Consider the following 20,481-nt stretch of genomic DNA (forward strand, 5'->3'; position numbering starts at 1 on the left):
CCTCATCCGGATAGCCTTATCAGGTCGTGATGAGGACCTGATAAAGTCCTTATCAGGACCTAATAAAATCCTTATCAGATCCTTATTAGGACCTGATAATGAAATAAGGTCAACCTAGCTAGGACTTGTTAAAATCATTTGGATAATTTCTAAGCCGGGAATTGTTCAAACGCTTTTTAATTTAGCATCACATTCCAAAAGAAGCAAAAAACATATTTCAGAGATTCAGAAGGTATATTCTGAAGAAATTTTATAAACTCTAAGAAACTAAACAAATCGACTTGCATACGTCTTATAGAACCTGTGGACTTTTTTTCTTTTTATGAGTAACCCGTCCATGTGACATGGCTGCGTACTAAAAACGAGGTCAATGCCATATTCAAACCTGACGAGGATTTTTTTAGGTGTACTTTATTCAGCATTATCTTAGGTCAAACAGGTCCTAACATACAATTTATAAAGGTCAACCATACCTGTTGAGAACCTTGTTAGGTGTACCTTATTTAGAATTATCTTACGTTAACCAAATCTTATATCGTATAAGGTTAACTTGACATAAGTTCTAGTCCGGGACCGTTTCTGTCAATGTTGGGCGCGCTCGTGTCCTTGGCGAAAGTGGTAAATGATAGTAAAATCGCACGACGTCAGCTCAAGGAATTGCAACGTCATGATTGCACGAAAGAACGTGGACTATATCTCGCTCCGTTCACAAATACGGACTGTATCTCAGCCCCTATAAATGCGGATAGGCCGTAGCGGTGAAAGAAAATACCAAAGAGACGATAAAAATAGCCTCAGACACGACTAATATGCAATTGGACGAGCTAGCAAGATGTATGCGTGTACCATACTTCAATTGTATTCGAGAGTAAGAGCGAGAGAGAGAGAGAGAGAGAGAGAGAGAGAGAGAGAGAGAGAGAGTTTAAGCGGGAAGACATTTTCGAACAAAAATTCAATCAACGTGAATATCATTCACGTAACAGATTACTAATATTTATTTAAACAATTCACAGAGTTGATGATTTCACAAAAATATGTAACAAATTTTAAGATGATGAAATACAGTACAACACAAATGAATGCAAATGGAAATCAATGTTTCCTTTTTACTGGCGAATACCCTTTCGAATTTCTGTAACAACGTGTCAAACACGGCGATTTTTCTTTCGGCGGAGCGTCTCAGAAGCGATTTATATAGATTGCGGAGCGTTAACTGCGACTAAAAGTTTGATCACCGCTCGATCCGGCCTTTTATCGATTTGATCGAACAAAGACTCTTTTCTTCAATCGCTTATGAGATTCCCAAAAAATATAAATTTTTGAGGTAATTCGGGCCGCAATTGGCAATTTTTAGCGACGATGGCCAAATGGCACATTATTGCCATGCGCGCCCGGAAAATCAGCGGTTATGATTGGGGTTTTAGCGAATTATACGTTTCGCGTCACGCGAGCGCGCGTGCGCTGTGATCGATCAGAATTCTAATTGCCATTTTTAACAATTGGTTTTTGTGTATGTACAACATGCGGTTTTGATTACACTCTTGACTTCAACAAAAAAAGATGATCGTCAAGTACATTTGGAAGCTTCTAGAACAATTTTAAATGATATAGCGTTTCTAGACGTTTCTAAACTACGTGCTGTACATACATTAATTCCGTAAAATCGGCTTTACGGATGCTAATCTCGAACATCCCGTCCGCCTTGTCAAGCAGCAACGAAATTAATACTCACGTTCGACAAGCGTTCAGATGTCGCGAGTTCGATTGATTATTTGAGAAATCGTGCTTCAGGTAGCGCGGACTAATGATGATTGCGCGTGCAGCGCACGGTGTTGCGGAAGCCTGTGCTTACATATGACCGGAGGCGTTTTTTTTTTCAAAATTAAAATACAATCATAAAGAATTACTTGAGAAATACAATGATGCGGGCATGTAATTTAGCTATGATATCAATTGAAAAAAATTGGATTATAGACGGACAGTTTTGATTATATAGTCTTGATTACATAATCAGAATATTTTCAAAAACTAAAACTAGAAAATATAATATAGTACGTTGCATTAAGCGTCAAATATATTATTACAAAGGAAAATGTGAAATTTATTGTATTCATATCATCGAAAGTTATGAAAGATAAGTAGATAAAAGTAATGTGAATACGTAGGCTGCTGGAAAAGTTTCTGCAATCTAATACTTCCAGTGGCGTCAACATTCTGCTACTATCATATCCGTAAAAATTAGACGTTTTTAACATAATTCAGTTGACAGTTTGATTCAAGCCAACTAGTTTTGTTTGCATAGTATTTTAAAAGAAGTTATTTTGCGAGAAAATGGAAATTTGGCATGAAAATTTTTGGACAATGATTTTTTACGATTACAAATGTAATCTAACTCCGAAACAATGCATCGATCGACTTCATTTGGCTTTTGGGGATGAAGCACCATCCAATAGGACTGTTTATAATTGGTTTGCCGAATTCCAGCGTGGACGTATCTTTCTTTGTGACGAATTCCGTGAAGGTCGTTTATCCATGTCTGTTGTTGCCACTAATGTTGATGCTGTGCATGAAATGATTGAGCAAGACCGGCATATGACATACTGCGAGATTCAGGCATCCTTAGGCATTGACATGAAAGCAATACATACGACTTTGCGTCATGATCACTTGAGCATACGGAAACTTTGCAGTCGTTGGATCCTACACAATTTGATCAAAACTCAAAAATAGGCTCGTGTTAAATGGAGCAAAGAAATGCTCAAGAAATTCAACCGAGGTCGGTCAAATTTGATCTACAACATCGTTACTGGGGACAAAACATGGATCTATTCGTATGAGCTCGAAAATAAACAACAATCCACTGTTTGGGTATTTCAAAATGAACCGAAACCAACAAAAGTTGTTCGTTCACGCAGTGCTGCCAAGCAAATGATTATGGCATGTGGCAACCGTGGCTTTAGAGGATCGAAGGACTGTAAATACTGATTGGTATACAACAATTTGTTTGCCAGAAGTCATGAATTGCATAGAACAAATCGAAATCGTCGCATCATCCTTCATCATGACAACGCCAGCTGTCATACAACGGTCAAACCGTTGATTTTTTATCCAGTAAAAATGTCGAATTGATGACTTATTGTCCGTATTCACCTGATTTATCACCTAATGACTTCTGTTTGTTCCCAAACATTAAAAAGAAGATGCGTGATGAGTGATTTGAGTCGCCTGAAGCAGCTGTTGAAATATTTCGTACACTGATTTCTGAGGTTACAGCCTCAGAGTGGAAAAAATACTTCGAAAATTGGTTCGAGCAAAATGTATGCAAAAATGTATCGATCTTAAAGGCGAATATTTCGAAAAATAATAAAGTCATTTATCGAATTTTACATGTTTTTTTTCATATTGTTTGCAGAAACTTTTCCAGCAGCCTACGTATTACCGCGATTACATGCGCGTGAACTGACGCGAGTACAATGAATTAGACGGTCTAATACAATGTTGCGCGTTTTTTATTGCTCTTGCGAGTCCGCGTGTGGAATGGTTGAGGCAGTGGGTCCAGGCAGCAACATCAATTTTACCAGAGGTCGGATGAGATCGGATGATGCTGTGCGAATTGTTGCTACGCGGGTCACGTTGTCCTCTCCTGGATGCAGCTTTGTGATGCGAGCTAGTGGCCATCTGCTTGGTGGTGATGTCTCTGAAATTATGAGACACAATGAGCCAATCTGATGAACAGGGCTTACCTTGTACCACTTCGAGCGTGAAATCAAGGAATGCAGGTACTCGCGCGATTACCTTTCCCAAAAGTGATCACGCATTTTTTGAAGATGCTGCTAACGAGAGAGAGAGAGAGAGAGAGAGAGAGAGAGAGAGAGAGAGAGAGAGAGAGAGAGAAAGCTGGTTGCCTTTTCTGTGAGCAACGGTTCTGGAAAGGCTAGTAACGGAGCTCCGATAAGCAGATGTCCTGGAATGAGCGCGGAGAGGTCATCAGGGTCGTCAGATAACGCCAGCAAGAGCCGAGAATTCAGGCAGGCCTCCACCTGAGCTAAGAGAGTGCTCACCTCCTCGTAAGTGAGCGTAATGTCGCCGATTACTCTTCGAAAGTAGTACTTTATCGACTTTATCGTTGCTTCCCAGAGACCTCCAAAGTGGGGTGCGGAAAGTGGGTTGAAATGCCATCGGATTCCTCCTGTAACAGCAGCATGCGCGATGCGGCTGCCGTTGACGAAAGATGTACAAAGAAGCTCTCGTATCTGTCAGTCGGTGCCAACGAAGTTCGTGCTACAGTCCGAACATAGTCCTCTACGTGATGTGAACCGACGATGAGCGGCCAGGAATGCGTCCGTCGTGTAGTCGGAAACGACCTCGAGATGCGTCGCTTTAGAGCAGAAACACACGAAGATGGCGATAAAAGCTTTGTGGGAGCGGTGCCCACGTCCTCGGCTCGTGCGAATGAGTATCAGCCCGGCATAATCGATGCCGGTTCTAAGGAATGGATGTGCAGGGGTTACGCGTCCTTGAGGAAGGTTACCCATTAGCGGCTGTGGCGTGACTCCTCTCCATCTGATACACATGACACACAACAGTATTTTATCATGGCTCGCCCTCAAAGGATCCAATACCGTAATCAGGCTCAGAGTCAACTTCACTCCTCCATGTAATGTTCGGCGGTGACATAACGATATTAATAGGCGTGTGAGGTGTGAATACGGCGGTATAATTATAGGATGCCGCTCGTCTAGAGAGAGAATTGCGTGCTTCAGGTGACTCTCAGTACTCCGTATTCGGAGATGAAGGAATTCAAGGTCCGTAACTGATTACGAGGTTGCATCGTGCGGTGATCCTTCGTGGTAGTGACCTCGTATCAATAATGCAATTCCTGGATTGCTCGGATCCATCCTCCAAGTGCGGCATCGAGCTCGTCGGGTGTCAACATCGACTCCGGACTTCCTTTCGTCGTTGGCATCTCTCTTAGGTGCAGCCAACGTAGACACCACGCTGTGACTCTCAGAAACCGGTGAAGTGAGGAGAAGCTCCGATTCCGTGACAACCTTTGATGTGACGGTGCGTGAATGGACACGTTGCTCGAGCAGTGTCCCCAGTGGAGTCTCAGATTGCTCGCTGGGCCAGGTGAAGTTGTGCAGCCAAGAAGAGCCTGACCACCAAAGTAGATGATTAATGAGCTCGCCTGATGTTATACCCCGAGAAGCGCAGTCGGCCGGTTTGTTCTTTCCGGGAACATAACGCCATTGCCCTTCCAGAAATCTATACATACATTTTTTTATTTCTTTATTGACCAGTTTAAACCCGTTCTATTTTAAATATACCTGTATATACTTGTGTCTTAGTAATTATAACATTAATAATGATTCAATTGGGCTCGAAACGCTGCTTGTTATTTTTAATTTGTCTTATTTCTTTATAATTAAATGCAAACTTTGGATAACTTTTTTATCACATTTCTTTAACTTAATTTCACTAACTTTTGTTTAATTTCATTTCTTTTTTCAATCTGAAATTATTACTTATTAACATAGACCTGTGGCATACTTGTCTTCCCACTACATTTCTTGCAACTTTCGGAAGGTTAAGTAGTCATCCATCTCACGTTAAGAAGTTATTAAAAATGAAATAGGGAATTCAACTCCAATGACGCTGACCGTGACATATGTAGTCAAGGTAATGACCCTCAGTAACCATCGAAGGAGAATTCATCTCCGACTTTGACCCTCCTACACATTATGAAGATCATCACACCGAACAATCTTCGAAAAATTGTAGCAGTCACCTATCACGCATTACAAAGCTATCCATAAAAATTATTATAAAATGACCCTGACTCATATTAAAGCCACGACCCTGAATGACTATCGAACACTTTCAACAGAATTACCCATTGACCATTACCCATTGAGAAGTTATTAAAATTAAAATGGACCATTCATCTCCGATGACCCTGATTCTCCCATACATTATGAAGGTTAGCACATCAAACAACCTTCAAAAGGTTGTAGCAGTCACCCATCATGCATTACAAAGTTATACAAAAAAATTAATACGATCTTGGCTCACATTATCAAGGTCACGACCCTGAGTGACCATCGGACACTTTCAGCAGACGAAGGTGAGAGAGGACGAAAGAGAGTAAGACGAAAAAGAGCGAAAAAGAGAAGGGTGATGGAGGTGGGTGATGTGGAGGGCAGGGGGAAGGGAGTTGATCGAAGTTGAGGGAGATTTAAGTGAAAGATGAGATAAAAGAGAGGTGCACATGACTGCGGACAGAGAAAAAGAAGAAAAAAAAAAGAAGAAGGAGAAGAAGGAGAAAAAGGAGAAGGAGGAGAAGAAGAAAAAGGAAGGAGAAGAAGAAGAAAAAGGAGAAAGAAAAGAAGGAGAAAAAGAAGAAGAAGGAAGAGAAGGAAAAGAAGGAGAAAAAGAAGGAGAAGAAAGAGAAGATGAAAAAGGAGAAGGAGAAGGAGGAGAAAGAGAAGGAGAAGGAGAAGAAGTAGGAGGAGAAGAAAAAGATGTTACTTCATTTTTCACGAAAATCATTACTTTTCGACTGCTATGAGATTCCAGAACGACTTGATGGATTTTTATTTCTTTTGGCTCAAATTACTCGTGGCGATGCCGCCTTTTAGGATATGTTACGTGCGATTCAAAATTTTTTATATTTTAGTAGTTCTGTACTCCTCAAAAATGGACTTTGATGGGGATAAGAGACTTGTAGTGTCTTTTAGTTTATGTCTTTCACTTTTTTTTTTAACATGGGCGGAGACACTACCGCATCTTCTTATATATATATATATATATATATATACATATATATATATAATACATATATATATATACATATATATATATATACATATATATATATATACACACACAAAGAATTACTAGAAAAAAAGATATAAACTTTTTCGACATTTCTAAAAAATATTTCAATTTGTATAAAAAATTATAAAATTTTCTAAAAAGTTATAAAATTATTTAGAAATTTATTTTCTGAAAAATTCTGAGAAGATTTTTATGATTAGATGATATATATTTTACAATTGTCGAAATCCTAGTAGCAAGCTGACATCAAACGACGTCATTTGACGTCGAAATGATGATAAAATGATATATCTTGCTATCTAGGAATGAGATCGAAAAAAGTTGAGTCGTTTTCATAAAACCTAGTTCTAAAATATTGGCCATTTTTACACTTTCTTCAAAAATTTCGTTAAAAGGAACTGCAAAACTGTCAATGAGTGTAATAACAGACAAAATAGGCTAAGATGAAACAATACGCCATACAAAGAAAAATAATGTAACGTTTTCTTCTGTTTGAATTTTCATGAAGTTTTGAATTTGATTAATAAATAAATATAAATAAATTAAAAAATTTTATTATTATAGGGCAGTTCGCCCATAACGCTTATATTTCGATAAATTAAGTTCAGCCATTTCGGAATTTATTTGAAGACCGAATTACATTTTTTAATTAATACTTGATAATAATAAAATTATGATAATTTATAAATTTATCAATATAAACTAATTATTTAACCATTGAAATTACAAATAATTTTTTACTATATTTTACACATAGAGAAGATCAATTAAAGAAAATAATATTACGATAATAATATTAGGTGTAGTAAAAAGGAATCCATTATTTTTCCAATAGATGGCTTTAGTAATCTGTATCTCGCGTTCGCGATGTCCTGGATCCACATAATGTTTTCTTTTTTTAGGATTATCGTAAAAAATCCACTTTTCATCACCAGTCGCGATTTTCCACAAGAAAGATTTTCTATGCTGTTTATTCAAACACTTCTCAAGACGATCATTTTTGTTTTTTTCATTTAATGCATGCGGCACCCACTTTCCTTCCTTCAGAATCTTTCCCATCTGCCATAAACGAATTGAAATATCTTGTTGAGTTACTCCAAGTTGCTGTGCAAGTTCGTTTTGTGTTTGACATGAGTTTTGATCGAGTAATGCTTGCAATTCATTGCTGGTAACCTTCTGAGGAGCACTACTACGTTCTCTATCGCTAACATCAAAATCATTCTCTTTAAATCGCCCAAACCAAAACTCACACGTACTTTTGGATACAACATTGATTCCAAGAACAGAACAAATTGATTCACATGCTTTAGCAGCGCTTTTTCCTTGATGAAATTCGTATCGAATGCAGTGTCGAATAAATTGCTTGTCGCTCGCCATTTTAAAACCATTTAATTTTGAGGTTAAGTTTCCAATTTTGTGAAGTCAATTATGTTTTTTAATAGTACACATTAAGCGCCACTACATATCAAAAGAGCGCGAAAATATTTGAATTCTAAGTTTAAATTATACGTTACACAAAAAACGCTTTAAAACTTATTTGTACACCTAATAATTAGTCTTTAAACGAAGTACATGGGAACTAATGTAATTAGCAGGTCACATCGAAAGAGATTTACCAAAATTTCGTTATGCACATTTGGAGAGCACATAAATAGATGAACATTTTAAGCAATTAATTCGCTGTCTGTGTTATAACTAGTACTTTAGTCTTAAATGGGTGATCACTTCGAAGTGATTTACCGATAAAAATGAGTACCGAAATTTTGTTATGCATATTTTGAAAGCATAAAAGTGGAAGAACAATTTGAGCCTATAACCAATTCGCTATATTTTAATGTTTTATTGTTGTATGGACGTTATATGTATGAAATTTTATTGGCGTATCTTTTTTAAAACGTCACAGTTATATTAATTTTGATTTATTATTTTAAAAGCATATAAAAAGCATTTAATTGTACTAATTTTTTGATCCTGTATGTAATTTAATGAAGAAGTTGCTTAATGTTAAGTCAGCACCCCCACTTTCGATTGCCATTTTCTACTAAACCGTTTAAGCACAAAAATTGGCACTAGACATATAATTAGAATATAAAGAACACTTAATTCTGACATATGTGCCATTTTAATTTTTTGGTGCTAGCTTAACAGACGTGATATATGGGATCTATAGTTTAATGACGAATTCGAACGACATTGGCAATCAAAGGTGCCTTAATCATCAAGTAGAGCCTAGAGTTTGGCTATTTAAACGAATAAAATCACGTATGTGAGCGCAGATGGAATTGAATCCGTATCTATAAGTCGCAAGTCAATCGCATTGAGCAGCCACTCGACGCAATAAGCGAGTACCATACCTGATAAAAATATCAGTTTTAATATAAGTTATATTCGAACACTTCTTTATTTAATAGTTTAAGGACTGCATTTATATTAATTGCGATTCAACCAGATAATGCAATTGGAACTAATTTCAAATCAAACTTTCTTTCTAAATCTGAATCAATGAATAGTCACTAATTACCCAGTGGCATACTTAGCACTAATAATCAGTGAAGTTCAACTAAAAAAGGAAGAATCTTTAAGCATTATATAACTAAAATACTGATATTTGCATTTTAATTTCAATTTTCTAATATCATATTCATTTAATTTAAGCGCTAAAACAAGGTTAATTAGATCACATAATAAAGATTAGCTATTTTAGGAATTTCACATTTAATTCACTGATTACCAGTGGCATACTTGGCACTAATATCGGTGATTATCCACTGATTCAGATTTAAAGAGTTTATTTATAAAAACATTTCCCAAACCGCAATTAAATAAATCCAATTGGATTTAAACGCCTAAAATAAAGAATTATAGGTTATATTATCATAGGTCGTTCTATGAATGCAAATGTATCATATGTAATTTGAACTTTTTGTATTTGAAAATAATGATATCTAGATGACTCCGACTAATAATAATTGAAATTGAAGATTGGATATTTGAAGTAGGAGAACTTTGCTTAATAATTCACCGAACTGTCAGATTGCAGAATAATATGTCAAAAGCATGTAGTAGGGATTGGAGGAAATAGTCTAGCAAGTGGGCCGATTATTTCGTAGTACTGCGTGGCGCGAAGTACTTGCAAAGCAACATCTCTTTCTATCACTTTCTCTCTTCCTCTCTTTTTTACAGAAAAAGAAAACTTCTTTTGTTAATAAAGACTTTGATAATTATGTATACTCTCCGATGATTTTGATCTTTACATATGTTGTAACTTTGCCTTAATAATTAAGTGGCGGTCTCTTATAATTTTTGAGATATTTTTTTGAGAGTGCAATTTTATAATAGTATCAGCGTTTATACTTCTTCTACGCGAAACAACGTCCACCCCATCTTCTCCTTTGCCACGGAGCGTAGGTCTTTCCACGCAAAGGGAAGTCTACATCATCTCTTCCAGCTGCCTAGGAACATCCGACTTTCCACGCGAAGCCCGGCGAAGCGAGGTCTAACCAACCTTCCACTCTGCTTAGAGGTATCTGATCTTCCATGCGAAACGAGGTTTATCCTGCTTTCCCCCTGTCTAAAAGAACATGACTTTCCACACGAAACGATCTAGCTTCTCCCTCCCTGCCTAGAGATGCACGACCTTTTACATGAAGCGAGATCCACTCCCTGCCTGCCTAGGGGCATCCGCCGCATAATACTAAAGTTATACTTTAATTCTTAAGTATCTCAAAAATTACAAGACATTGTTATTTAATTGTTAAGGCAAAATTATTCAGGATTTGTAGCTTTGACGACAAATATCATAGTCAAGGACATTGGGGTTAAGTCCTCTGTAACAAATAATTATCGAAACTTCTTTTTTTCACAGTTCTCACAGATTTCACAGTTTTCACTATTTATTCATTATAAAATGTTTGCTATAAAAAGGGGTTTTTGTGCAAAAAAAATTGTGTTCTTACAATTCCTTGTAATTGGAATAATTTTAAGCTGTGTTCGAGTTCAACAGACATAATAGTATGAAGATAAGCAATTTCAAACGTTTCTTAAAAAGTTTTTATCTAGTGACATGATTTCTTTGAATTTTCTACATACAAATTAGATAGGATTTTTTTCTGAAACACATATACCTACATATATACTTATGTCAGATCTTGAATAGAATATATTATATATATGAAGAGAATGCCGTTTTTGTACGAAGTGTTGCTATTGTTATTTAGTAATATTCAAATGTAAATATATACTAATACAATTATTAGTTTCTATAAAATATGTGTCGGTTCGGTTTGCCGGACTTGAAACATATAAACTGCAATATTATTTACCACATCTGAAGATAGCATTTTTGTTTGAAATGTATATATATGAATGTTTATATGCCATAGGTCTTGAATAGAACATTACAATGTGGCGAGAAGCAATACAATCAAAGGTTAGAAGATATTCGATTACTCAAGTTCGAAGTGAATAAACTTAGAACTGAGAAAATGTTACTAGCAAAAAATATCTTCAACGTTAGCGATTTGCGTCAAGAAGTTTTTTATCTAAATCGTAACCTAACAAAAGAAATGCTTAAAGTCACTGCACTTGAAGAGGAAATTCAAACTCCATTAAACATACACAGATGGCGAAAACTCGAGGTAAGTTTATTTTTTAAAAAAAAGTTTAAGTAGCTGCATATTATAAAACGGAAAGTATATATCAAACTTATAAGTTTTATATGACAAATTGATGATTTTTATACTTCATATAAGTAACAATTTAGTAAACAAAAAATGTATTTTAAATAGGTAGTAAAATTTATTAAAAAGTATTAAGATATGGAGTAACACAAGGTGTTAGTAAAGTAGTAGTACTTTAGAAAAATAATCCGTTACCATTTTTTTTTAAATAACTCGTTACCATTATATATTGCTATAAAATGAGTTAAAGTTGACCTAAATTCTAAAAATTTATTGTTTACAATAATGCTCAACAGACAACAAAATCTCATAGATTTTGTTTCGGAAATGCAAATAACTTTAGTCAGAGAATATAACTTGTTTATAACTCATTCTTTGATAGATGAATTAAAGTATCTATAGATAACTGTTTCAATAAATATAAAAATATGACCTTACTGCTATCATTTGTGTATTTTAAAATTGTCTAAAATCCGGTAAGTATATTTACATGATACTTAGAAATTTATACTGATGTCATTAATGTATAGAATGTTATTGTATAAGTCACCACCCTTTTTCATCTCTAATGATAAATAGAAATAGATTAATGAGTATGATTTCAAATTAAACGATTCTAATAAAATTTTATTCCTATATAACACTTGTTGCGATAAATTTTCAGAAAGATTTTAATCCTTCATTCGGAACAATTCGGAAATAATTTTGCAATATGTCACATGGAATGTTTCAACAGAAATATTTCTAAAATCTATTGCATGCAATAAATTTAAAAAAACATCCTAAACAGAATAAAAAAATCATCATGATATAAAAGTGACGTTAAAATGACTAAAATGCTTACTAAAAGTCATTTTTTGATCAATCATGATTCAGTTTAATGTCATTTTGATCGTGACTTATGTTCTATCTTAACTGTAAAAAACTTTGTGTATTTGAATAATGATATTGTGTGGAAACTGTGTTAGTGATTTTTTAATGGTGTTTATATATAAAGGTGTCTCAGAATTCGCGTATCGCCAGCAACCAACGTATTTTCCGTGAAATGTACTAAGACGAAAAGTTCTGTATGAAAAAGCGATCCGTTAAATAAAATTTGAATGGTGATATTAAAGTTGACGAATGGGGGGGCGCGTGAAATTCGCGCTGCCAGGATCGACACAACTGAGAGTGGCGCGAAGTATTTCAGACACTTGGCTATGTCATAGCATGTTTTCCATTACTTTTTGCATTTAATTTAACTGATTAATTAAAAATTATTTAAAATACACCAATTGTACTTTTGTTTTAAAAGTTTCAAAATTATTTTAAAAAATCAAATTGTTTAAAAACATTAAAAAGATTTAATAAATATCAAAATTATGTAAGCAATGTTACAATTATTTAAAAAAGTTTATTGGTTTAAAAATTTTAAAAATTTAAATAATTCGTAAATGTTTAAATCGCTCATAAAAATGTAAAAAGTGTTCCAAAATTTTGCAATTTGATTTAAAGAGGTAAATTTTCGTGAACCTTGCAGTCCATTTCATCAGGGCGAGGAGCAGCCTGATACTGAGTATTCCTCTGGACGGTTCTTTTTATATTACGATATTTGTTGGAGTAGTGAGAGGAAAGAAGAGAATTGTGTGTGAGAAGTGGAGGAAATTGGTCTTCAATAACCAGGAGAATTTTTTCTATATTTATGTTGTAACTATTATCTCTATTTAAATTGTTAGGGTGTTTTTGTATCTGTATAACTTCTTTATACTTTCTTGGAAGACATGATGTAATGTTGGCTATTGTGGTCGTTTTATCAAATTTGACAACAATATTTGATGTCCTGTTGTGTTTCTGATAATGCTGACTGCGTGGCGTGTTTTAGCCTGACACATCACATTGGTGTTCTTTTATCCGTAGGTTGACCATTCTTCCGGTTTCTCCAATGTATACTTGTCCGCAGAAACAAGATATTTCATATACTCCTACGGAGCTGAGTGGAGGTCTTTGATCTTTAGGATTTCTTAAGATTTGTTCTATCTTTTTGTTAATTTAAAGATAGTTCGGATATTGTATTTGTTTAATATCCTAACAATCTTTATTGTTCCTTTGATATATGGGAGAATGGATAGGATCCTTTTGTCAGATTGTGTGTTAGAGATCATTGTCTTGTTTGCGTGTTTACTGATTATTTTGATTATGTCTTTTTTGTCGTGTCCGTTTTTCTGTAAGGCTAGTTTTAGATGATTGAGTTCTATCTGTAGATGTTTTTTGTCAGCGATGGTGAAAGCTCTATGTACAAGTGAATTGATTGGAGATTGCTTTTGTGCTGGTTGGTGCGACTCGGCATGTAGGTATCTACCTGTGTTGATTTTCTGTACACTTGATGGCCTAAGGTACTGTCAGCTTTCTTAGAGACAAGAACATCTAGGAAGGGGAGTTTTCCATTTTCCTCTATGTCTATAGTGAAGTGAATTTTTAGATGATTGATTGTTGAGGAAAAATAAGGAATTTACAGAGTTCGGCTCTACCGTGTCTTCATATCACGAATGTGTTATTTACATAACGGAACCAAACTTCTGGTTTTTTGGGTATCTTTCTGAGGGTTTTTTTCTCAAAATGCTTTATGAAGACGTTGGCAATTACAGGAGAAATAGGAAAGCCCATTGTCGCTCCTGAAGTTTGTTCATAAAATTGGTTGTTATAGGAGAAACCGCCTTCACTGCTCTTCCTATAACCCCCCCTTTTAATGTGGAACTCTGGGTGGGATGAAGTGCCACCTGATTCCCTTACTGTTGCATGCTTGATTGCATTCTTTTTCTTGATTTTGGAAGAGCTCTGTCAATTCTTTTAACTCACATTCGGCTCCCACGAAGTTGAGATCATTGTCTGAGAATATTTCCAATGAATAGCTCCTTCTGACTATAAAATGTTTGAACGTGTTTAAGAATGTTTCCGAGGATAAGTCAACAACCACCTTGATATGTTTACTTTAGTGATCATACACACAAAGATTGCTATGCAACATTTTATTAACTTGGTATTTCTTCGGTCTCCTTTTTTATAGAATGAATCTGCATAATCAATACCGCACTCGTCAAATGCTCTGGCCGGTATCTTTACTCTCGATGATGGTAAATTGTCTATGATGGTGAAAGTAGGATTTGGGGCGCTTCGAAAACAGATCACGGACTATTTGTCGAATTACGTCCCGCGCCAAAATAAGCCAATATCCCTGATGATCGCAGCAAGAGTGGCCTGTGCGTCGGCGTGGGGATGCCTTTCATGTTTATACCTTACAATTAATTGGAAAAATGGATGATAATCTGGAAGCAATATAGGATATTTTGCAGCAAAGAATTGACTTGATGCCTTAAGACTCCCGCTTCATTCACAAATGAGCTTAGTTTTAATAGGCGACTCCTTTTGCAGCAAAAGATAGATTTGATGCCTTAAAACGCCCTCTTACTCTCAAGACTTCCGCTTCATCTACGAATGGACTTAGTTTTAATATGCGACTCTTTTTGCAAAATCCAGTTTGGCTAGCGATTTCAGCTCTTTAGCAAAGTACCCTGTATAAGTTTCAAGAAAATTACCTGAGCTTACTCTTCAGGCGTAATGGGCTCAATCATGTCCATGATATTTTTAGAAGATACTTGCGGGCCTTTAACCACGTTTCTTGCCTTTCTCGCATTTTTTGAGAACCACCTAATGATATAAGCGACAACTCGGATGAGCTTAGTTAATCTAGAGTATCGTGTGAATATGTCAAAATTTTGGCTAGTTGTTGCAGTTGATGCGATGGTCTTGGCTTTTCTTTCCGGTACATTCTCGAGACTGACATTGAGTGAATTTTGTGATCAACTTTCCCTGTTCTGAATTAACCAGGACGGTCCTGCTTATCAGATCTTCAAAGTTGTTAAAGCTTTAGGCATAACACCCATAGATAGGAAATTCGTAGGATTGTGCTGACTACGTGATGCCAATATTAAACTGGCGTTAGTTGCTAGATTTTCCCTATTCGATTAGCTACAAATGGCGTTCATGAGCGACAACAGGACTGAAGCCATGCTAAAATAGTAGAGTCCGTTCACAGTCAAATTGCATGTATCCTGCAGGACAAGCAGCTTAAGAATTTGTGCATCAACTGTGCCAATAACAAAGCTGCGCATAGCTCTAGTCGAGGTAGCGACATGCTTTTTAGGGATGCTACTCTAAATTTGGCATATAGCAAGTTTACTGAGTGCTTTCCATTGGTTGAGGTTGTTCGCAAGTAAATACAATCTTCATATTCACTCGCGTCCGAAAAGCCGTGTAGCTCCAAACGTGCGTGCTGCATAGTTAATATGATGAATCTTGCTGTATGCTTATATCTTTCAAGTCCTGCAATTCGAATTCACTTCCATTTTGTATTGCAACTTAATAGAATAGATTCCCAATCCAATTTGAATTTTCAGAGTTCCTGAATCAATATTTAGCTATTACTGGGCCTAACAAACCAAGAGATCAAAAATTAATGCTAAATTGCACCAAAATGTTTATTTTAGTGGGTTTTTCTAATAATGAAAAACCGATGCTAGAAAATTTGAACCAATCCGATGAGCAATCCCATGTAAGACCCAAAGCTTTAGTTTCTATGCCTTCGTGATTGACTCGTAGGTCTTTAAAATTAAATTTTTTAAAAAAGGCGAAAATGTGCTTCTCGAATAAAATCTAAATATCCAACCCAATTAATAGTAAATAAAAATAAACTTATAATGGCTCAATAATAATAAACAAAAATAAATAACAGGAGGGCTAAGAACCAAAACTTTTTCGTATATTTAGATTCTTAAGAACACATACGTTTCGAACACATGCGTTACTTATTTGTCAGGTCATCCTCAATGTATACATGTCGATAAATGAACGCAAATTTAATAAAAATCATAAAACAGTTAAATATTAGGTGTTGGAATTAATTCGTAGCGTTTTACAAGTGATGGGAAGTACTTTCATTAATGTATTTTTTAATACTCATGTGAAATAAATAACATTCTTTCATTAAAAAACGCTACGAATTAATTCCAACACCTAATACAATTTCTGCAAATTATAGTTACGCAAAATGGCGGACATATTTCCTCGTGTCTGTTTTCAATCTCAACAATGCAATGATTTTCGTCTTGTCATCTTTGTCTCTTGTCACAACTCTTGATATCAACAACAGGCCAACTTAAATCTCATGCCAAATTAAATAAAGAATACAATCCATAATTGCGTTATTTTGTTCATTCAAGTATTATCACAAAAAATTAAAGAAGTAAACACTTGGCGCTGCTAGATCATGGTGTAATTGTGCTAAAAACATGTTGGATTGAATAAAAAGAGCTTTAATAAGAATATCTTTGAAGAAAAATTAAAACTACTATTAATTGAATTAGATACTTAGATTTTATTCAAGAAGCACATTTTCTTAGCGCCTTTTTTTACCTTTTTTAAAAAGATAATCTTGTATTGATATCACGCATTTTAAGATGACGAACGTCTTCCTATAAACAATTTACTTCATATAAGAATATCCTTAAAGAAGAATTAAAACTACTATTAATTGGGTTAGACACTTAAGTTTTATTCGAAAAGCACTTACATTCTTAGCGCCTTTTTTTACCTTTTTTAAAAAAGTAAATTTGTACTAGAGTTCTATATATGAGAGAAGCAACATCGACGTCGCAATTTCTGATTGGTGATTGTTTGAGATCGGTAATTCGAAAGGAAAGCAAGAATTCTTTCAGTCGATCGACGTTAATTGTCATTGAACGCATGCACAAATTGAGCTCGTGATTTCATCTCAAACATGATTTTAATCTTCGTTAAAATCATCAAATTCGTCGTTCTTTGTTCCTTTTAAAAACAATTCGTTACACGCAAACAAGTTGTCGTTACCGGCAACGGACAATCGAAGATTCTAGAACAATTCAATTCGCGCACGCGAGCGCCGCGCTCCGACGAATACGTCACGCGCTGTCACCAATCCCACGCACGGATTTTCTGCCGCGCATGACTGTTACGTTGAACGTCGCTAGAAACGAATCCAAAGCGCCAATCAATTTTGTACACCTAATGCCACGTAATAATCACGATTGTGGCAAAATTTTATTGGATTTTTCCCAAAAGGGAAAGCTCAGATCGAAAGCAATAAATGCTTCGATCTCGCCGTCCTCCTCCCTACTTCCAAAAAGTTCTTTGAGTTCTTAGAGTCATAGTCGCGCTTCGTAAAATCGCCGTGCTAACCGTTTAGTGAAATCGCTATAAACCGAATCTTTCGAGAAGCTTCGAGGAAAATCGCCGAGATTTTCCATCACCGCGATTCCAAGCTCAATTTGGAAAAGGTGACCGCATTTAATATTCTGTTAATCTGATCTTTAATTAATTATATCTTTTGACTTTGTAACTGAATACATTAAAGAAATTCTTTTGTTAAATTAAATGAAAACGGAGTTCTCTTCACTGTCGTGCATCATATCATCCTTGCGCCGTTTTCTCACTCGAATCTTTCCGCGCGGTGCGCTCTCGCACAGTGATACTCCTAGCCAATTAAAGTAGCTATGTTGTGCCCATAGTGGAGAACTATTATATGTTTTCTTCCTACAGCTAAACTGGTACATACACATAACTAAAATAGACAATATGATGTTTATCTTTTTATGTGACATTTGTAATTGCATGACTTAATCACTACATTATTCAACAAGAAAACACAAAAACATCAATGCTTGCTTAACCTCATCCTGGAATTATGATTCTCATAATGGAGTAAATAGAATACGACAGAATTAGTCACTAGAGCGGACCAAACATGGCGATGCTGAACATGTGCTAGAGATGGTAATGGGGATGAATGTCGCTTTTCTTATATATAAAATTCTAGGTTGTACTGATTATTTTAACTTTCAATACTGTGTTTTTATTAATCATCTATGAACACTTGAAATCTGTGCGTATAAAATGGGCCTCCCGTGATTGATAGGCAAGTCATGTCTCCCACTTTTTGTCGCCATTATGTGGCAATGAATAAAAAAAAAGATTGGAGAATAAAAATGGGCTTCAAACAAAGGGGTGTCTGAAAATGCATGAAAAATCGGGATGATGTGATTTTAGTGCCGTTGCGAAAAAAGTTAGAAGTATATACCGTATGCAATAATAATAATTATATTAGGACTCTCAAATTTTAAACAATACAAAAAGATAAATATAGTAAGCTAATGAAAGTCAGCAACGATAAACAGCGCAATTATTTAGTGAATAATTAATTAGTGAATAATTAGATATTAGATTGATGTCTTCTTTATTTTCGACTCTCTTTAAAATGCTCTTCAGCAAGAATGATACAAATATAATTAGCTCACATGTCCATAATGTTTAAGTCATAAATTGACAAAGATGCAGCGTTGTTAATCTGACATTAAAAAAAAACTAATCTTATTAGAGTAATACATGCGTAAACAATTTAAATGACTTACCATGATGGAACATAAAGCATTGCACTGAAGCTTTGTTGAACATGTTAAAACTTAAAAAGTAGAAATGTTAAAGTCAAATATAAAGATCACACATTTTTAGAACACACGTCCGTGTACGTGTCACTCAGATGTGAACTATTCTCGAAATAAGAGATCACACAGTAAACATTAAGGTAAATTTGCAATTATGAAGAACAAAACGCATGTGTATTGTTATTAAGTTAAATCGATAAGAACCGCAATAAATTATTATATAATAATTAAAAATTGTCAAAATGATTAGAATTGTAAAATAAAGAATTACGTAATAAAAAGATTGAAGGTCTTCCTATTCTGATTCAAGTAATAATTGTTTTAGGCCTGGTTACACCAACGTTACTTTGACTTTAAGCGAGACTTAAAACTCTATTTATCTCGTTTTAAAATCGAAAAAAAAGATACAGATAGACAGAGTTTAAGCCTCGTTTAAAATCAAAACAATGTTGATTATAAAAATAAAAGATAATATGTATAAATACTAGTCAAGTTATTAAAAAAGATCAAGTAGTTACAACATTAACTCTATTTAAAAAATTGTTATATATTATATAAGTAAAAAATATCACAAAATCCTTAATAATATATAGATGACTGTTATTTTTATACACATTGATTTTCATATTACAATTATAAAACGATGAGAGAGGCGTTATATACAAACTTAATAAGTAATACTACCACTGTTTTCTGATAACACACGTAGATGTATACAAGATATGCATAATCCAAATAGATATGAGATACATTTCAATTTATCAATTAAATAGAGCTTATTTGATACTTATTTGGTATAAATTTGATTGGGTGTGGTATACACAACTGTACTTTTTATAAAAAAACAGATGATATATCTTATACAAATACAGATGCTAAACAGTAAAATTTATTTTTATTTAATGCACTGATTAAATTATATATATTCTTTATTGCTTTTAATATTCGATCTAGCAGCGCCAAGTGTTTTTACTTTTAAATTAAATTTTTTTTATTCTGTTATCTCTTTAAATTCTTTATAACACTTTAGTTAAGTAAGGTAACATAACTTTTTGATATAATATTTTTAGCGAAAATTTTTAGTGAATAACCTATTACTAAAATTATCACTTGTGATAGATAACAAGAATCTCGAATGGGAGAAGTACATACTACTAGATTTTATTTTTTGTGCAATAATTTTGTTAGACCGATTATACATGTTCAAGTAACTTGTGAAGTATACTTGTGCAAATAAATTTTGTGATAATTTTTATAATGTTGTTTGAAGAAAATTAAAGCTATTATTTCTTGTGTTGGAATAAGAAGACTGAATGAAAATATTTTTGAAGAAGAATTAAAATTACTACTACTATTTTTTGAGAAGTTAAAATAAAAAAACTTTCAATGAAAATATTAATAGATAGCATATCATATAGTAAAGTATTACTTGGGTTTTATTTTTTAATTTTACT

General features: G+C 34.5%; 1 protein-coding gene across 2 annotated transcripts in view; it reads left to right on the top strand.

Moving 5' to 3' along the window:
- LOC105148625 (cilia- and flagella-associated protein 58) overlaps positions 1 to 20,481 on the top strand; it is a 550,890-nt gene that overhangs the window by 469,887 nt on the left and 60,522 nt on the right. For both annotated transcript variants that reach the window (XM_087406699.1, XM_087406698.1), the window contains one exon: positions 11,220 to 11,474. In XM_087406699.1, coding sequence (XP_087262825.1) covers positions 11,220 to 11,474 — 255 coding nt within the window. The remainder of the gene's footprint in view (positions 1 to 11,219; positions 11,475 to 20,481) is intronic.

Source organism: Acromyrmex echinatior, chromosome 5 (genome assembly GCF_024713525.1).
Source record: "Acromyrmex echinatior isolate Ae372 chromosome 5, ASM2471352v2, whole genome shotgun sequence".
In the NCBI taxonomy this organism is placed as follows: Eukaryota; Metazoa; Arthropoda; class Insecta; order Hymenoptera; family Formicidae; genus Acromyrmex; species Acromyrmex echinatior.